Source organism: Oryza sativa, chromosome 4 (assembly GCF_034140825.1).
Source record: "Oryza sativa Japonica Group chromosome 4, ASM3414082v1".
NCBI lineage: Eukaryota > Viridiplantae > Streptophyta > Magnoliopsida > Poales > Poaceae > Oryza > Oryza sativa.
In genome coordinates this window covers 10,527,358-10,531,945 of record NC_089038.1, presented here as the reverse complement: position 1 = coordinate 10,531,945, position 4,588 = coordinate 10,527,358, and the positions used below count along the sequence as shown (strand labels likewise).

Sequence of the window (4,588 nt, the reverse complement as noted above, 5' to 3'; positions counted from 1 at the left end):
CAGCGCCAGGAGGAGTTCGGATCCGCACCACGCCCCGCAAGGCTACGACTACTCCCGTGCGCATTCAGCTTGCGCCCAGGAACCCAGCTCCTCCCGCAGCTCCTCCAGCATCTCCCGCAGTTCCCGCAGCACCCGCAGCTCCAGCTCCAGTGCCAGCTCCTGTTCCAGTGTCAGCTCGCGCGTCTGCTCTCTCCTTTGCTCCAGCGTCAGCCGCCAAGGGTTCAGCCAGTGGCAACGAAGGTTGGTTGCCTGCTACTCCCAGTGGCAGCCGCGACCACAGCAATAGCAGTTCCAGTGGCTCAGAGCCGGGCAGCGGTGAGACGTATCTGCCAGACTCCAGCAGCCGCTCAGAGGGACCTAGCGACGAGCAGGAGGACGCCTTCGACTCCACCGACCGTAGGAGCCATTCCGAGCATTAGGCTCGTTTTCCCTTAGTTTATCGACTGCTTACTATTCGCCTGTTAGTTTGTGTGTCTAGGTTTGTTCGCTTGAGGGTCAGTCGACGGTTGACATCATGTGCCTATGATGTGGCTGTCTTAATAAGGATATGTTTGATGTTTTAAGTGTTTTATTTCAGATCAGAACAATTGCAGTTTAAATTCCTATATAATAAAGCTTAGTTCCTGAGCATCTGTTTTTCTTCTTTTCCACCCCCTCCGTCTGCTCTTCCTTCAGATGGTCAACACCAGGAACGGCAGCCGCACAGCAGGTGAGGGCAGCAACGGCGAAGAACGTACCGATGGTGGATTTCCCAACAACGCCTCTGGCAATGGTCTGCCACTGCTCCCCGAGAACCCGACTCTTGCACAAGTGATGGCCCATCAGACTCAGATGATGGTGGCCATGATGCAGCAGATGCAGCAGCAGCACCAGCAGATGCACCAGAGGATGCAATAGCAAGCCGAGCAGCAGCAGCAGCATTTTGGTCCCCCTCCCCCTCAGTCCAAGCTGCCGGAATTTCTACGCGTCAGGCCACCCACCTTCTCTAGCACCACCAACCCCATGGAGGCAAATGACTGGCTCCATGCCATAGAGAAGAAGCTCAATATTCTACAGTGTAATGATCAGGAGAAGGTCGCCTTCGCCACACACCAGCTCCAGGGTCCCGCGTCAGCTTGGTGGGACAATCACATGGCTACCCATCCGCCAGGTATGGAGGTCACTTGGGCGGAGTTCTGTCGCAGCTTCAGGAAGGCGCAGGTGCCAGACGGGGTCATGGCACAAAAGAAGAGAGAATTCCGAGCACTCCACCAGGGCAACCGGACAGTAACTGAGTACCTGCATGAGTTCAATCGCCTAGCGCGATATGCACCGGAGGATGTCCGCACTGGCGCAGAGAAACAGGAGAAGTTCCTAGCCGGCCTGGATGACGAGCTTACCAACCAGCTGATCTCTAGAGACTACACCGACTTTAAGAAGCTAGTTGACAAGGCCATCCGTCAGGAGGATCAGCAAAACAAAATGGACAGGAAGAGAAAGGCAGCTAAGTTCCGGTCCAACCAAGGAAGTCACCCGCGACCGCGCTTCACTCCCAGACAGCAGGGTGGACCTACTACATGATTGTCCGCCAGGGCGCTAGTGGCAGCCAGAACCACCCGGGAGGTCATTACAAACCGCAGTGCAGCTCCGCGCCTACCAATGGCACCAGCACAGTCAGCTCCATCAGCCCAAGCCAAGAAGGAGACTGGGACAAAGCCATGGTCCTGCTTCAACTGTGGCGAGCATGGCCACTTTGCTGACAAGTGCCCGAAGCCCAGGCGTGCCGGGCCAAGGTTTGCCCAAGCCCGTGTTAACCACGCGTCCGTAGGTTGTACTGGGTACGTTTCCTGTTAACTCAATCCCTGCAACAGTACTTTTCAATTCGGGTGCAACGCATTCTTTCATTTCCAAGAGGTTTGTTGGGATGCATGGGTTAAGAAAAGAAGAGCTTAGTACACCAATGAGGGTTCATACCCCGGGAAATAGTTCAACCTCGGTCAGTTATAGCCCTTTCGTGCTAATAGAAATCCAAATATCACCATTCCTAGCCAACGTCATCCTTCTCGAATCCAAAGACCTAGAGGTCATTCTTAGGATGGATTGGCTGACCAAGTTCAAGGGTGTCATTGATTGTGCGAATCGCATGGTCACCTTGACCAATGAGAAAGGGGAAACAGTGGTGTACAAGTCACCAATCGCACTGAAGCAGAGAATCTCCTTAAATCAGATTGAGGTGGAAAATCCGGTGGTCACCGAGGAGAAGAGTTCGAGGAAATTGGAAGATATCCCCATAGTCTGCGAGTATCCAGAGGTGTTCCTTGAGGACTTCACTACCATGCCACCCAAGAGAGAGATTGAATTCCGGATTGATTTGGCACCGGGGACTGCCCCAATTTACAAGAGACCGTACAGAATGGCAGCCAACGAGCTAGCAGAGGTCAAGAAGCAGGTTGATGAGCAGCTGCAGAAAGGGTACATTCAACCAAGTACTTCACCTTGGGGTGCTCCGGTCATTTTTGTCGAGAAGAAGGACAAGACGAAGAGAATGTGCGTCGATTATCACACACTCAATGAGGTCACAATCAAGAACAAATACCCTTTGCTGTGGATTGATGATCTGTTTGATCAGCTAAAAGGAGCCAAGGTGTTTTCCAAAATAGACCTGCGATCAGGCTACCACCATTTGAGGATTTGAGAAGAGGATATTCCCAAGACAGCCTTCACCACTTGGTATGGGTTGTATGAGTGCACGGTTATGTCTTTTGGACTTACTAATGCACCTGCATTCTTCAGGAACCTGATGAACAAAGTGTTCATGGAATTTCTGGATAAGTTTGTTGTGGTATTCATTGATGACATTCTAATCTATTCCAAGTCGGAAGAAGAGCATGAGCAACATCTTCATCAGGTACTCGAGAAGTTGAAGGAGCACCAGCTTTATGCCAAGTTCAACAAATGCGACTTTTGGTTATCAGAGGTCAAATTCTTGGGTCACATCATTACAGCTCAGGGTGTGGCAGTTGATCCATCGAATGTGGAGTCAGTTACCAAGTGGACCCCACCTAAGACAGTGTCACAGATTCGGAGTTTCCTTGGACTTGCGGGTTATTACCGTCGGTTCATTGAAAATTTCTCCAGGATTGCCAGACCTATGACTCAGTTGCTTAAGAAAGACGAGAAATTCAACTGGACAGCTGAGTGTGACAAGAGTTTTGAGGAGCTCAAGAAGAAATTAGTATCTGCTCCAGTTCTGATTCTGCCCGATCAGACGAAAGACTTCCAAGTCTATTGCGACGCATCCCGTCACGGGCTTGGATGCGTTCTAATGCAAGAGGGTAGAGTGGTCGCTTATGCCTCGCGGCAGTTGTGTCCACATGAAGGAAACTATCCAACACATGACCTGGAATTGGCAGCGGTGGTTCACGCCTTGAAAATCTGGAGGCATTACCTGATTGGCAATCACTGTGAAGTGTATACGGATCACAAGAGTTTGAAATATATCTTCACCCAACCTGACCTGAATCTCCGACAGCAAAGATGGTTGAAGTTAATCAAAGATTATGACATGAGCATTCACTACCATCTGGGCAAAGCCAACGTGGTGGCAGATGCGTTAAGCAGGAAGAGCTACTGCAACGCTTTGTGCACCGAAGGCATGTGTAAGGAATTGCAGCAGGAGTTTGAACATCTCAACTTGGGAATCGTAGAACACGGGTTCGTGGCTGCTCTAGAGGCACAGCCTACGCTCGTGGATCAAGTCAGAGCAGCTCAAGTAATTGATCCTGAAATAGCTGAACTGAAAAAGAATATGAGGGTCGGAAAAGCCCGGGATTTCCTTGAGGATGAGCATGACACAATCTGGCTGGGAGAAAGATTGTGCGTACCTGATGACAAAGAGCTGAAAGATCTGATACTCACCGAGGCTCATCAGACTCAGTACTCCATTCATCTAGGCAGAGCCGCTCCTTCCCCGATCCGTGGACCCGGTCCACCGTGGACCACCCCCCTTCCCCCCCGAGATACTGCTGTGTGGGGCCCGCATGTCGGCGCTGCCCTCTCTCTCCCTGGGATTTTAATTATTGCGAAATAAATCAATTTAGGATTTTTCTGTTTATAGTAAAAACACAGTGAATCTTCTAAAATTCATAGAAAATTCATCCGAGCTCCGTTTAAGCCCATTCAAGTCTCAGAAAATCAAGAAAAATGCATAGCATCCATTAAAAATGGTTTTGATTTCTGTTTCGGTAGTATTATAGCCTGTTTGTATTGTTTGCTTTGTATGTCGCTTAGATTCCGGCTCTCCCGACGCTCCGATGTACTTTGAAATAGTCGCCGAGGTTCCTCCAGTAGCAGAGCAAGGCAAGTCATGCTTGACACTTGAACATGTTGATCCTATATTACAAATGCTCTACCGTTTTCCTTTAAATACTACATTGGTTTATAATGTTACTATGCGATGTTTACCTACTGTTACAGCCATGCTATTTTGTACCATGCTCCTTTGTTAGCTTGGGATATAACATGACTAGAGATTGGACTAGGGTTTCCTTAGCCTTGCTTAGTTCAACTAGCACACAATGGGGGGGGAATCACATTAATGCTTAGACTT

At 49.7% G+C, this 4,588-nt stretch overlaps 2 protein-coding genes across 2 annotated transcripts; both read left to right on the top strand.

Annotated features, from left to right (window-relative positions):
- The first annotated feature begins 1,002 nt into the window (after positions 1–1,002).
- LOC136356167 (uncharacterized) lies at positions 1,003–1,560 on the top strand. The gene has a single exon (XM_066309748.1). It carries the CDS (start codon positions 1,003–1,005, stop codon positions 1,558–1,560), a length of 558 nt encoding a protein of 185 aa, XP_066165845.1.
- A 514-nt stretch (positions 1,561–2,074) lies between these two features.
- LOC136356166 (uncharacterized) lies at positions 2,075–2,811 on the top strand. Its single transcript, XM_066309747.1, has 2 exons — positions 2,075–2,428; positions 2,773–2,811. The coding sequence occupies exons 1-2, from the start codon at positions 2,075–2,077 to the stop codon at positions 2,809–2,811; spliced, it is 393 nt and encodes a 130-aa protein (XP_066165844.1).
- Positions 2,812–4,588: the final 1,777 nt, after the last annotated feature.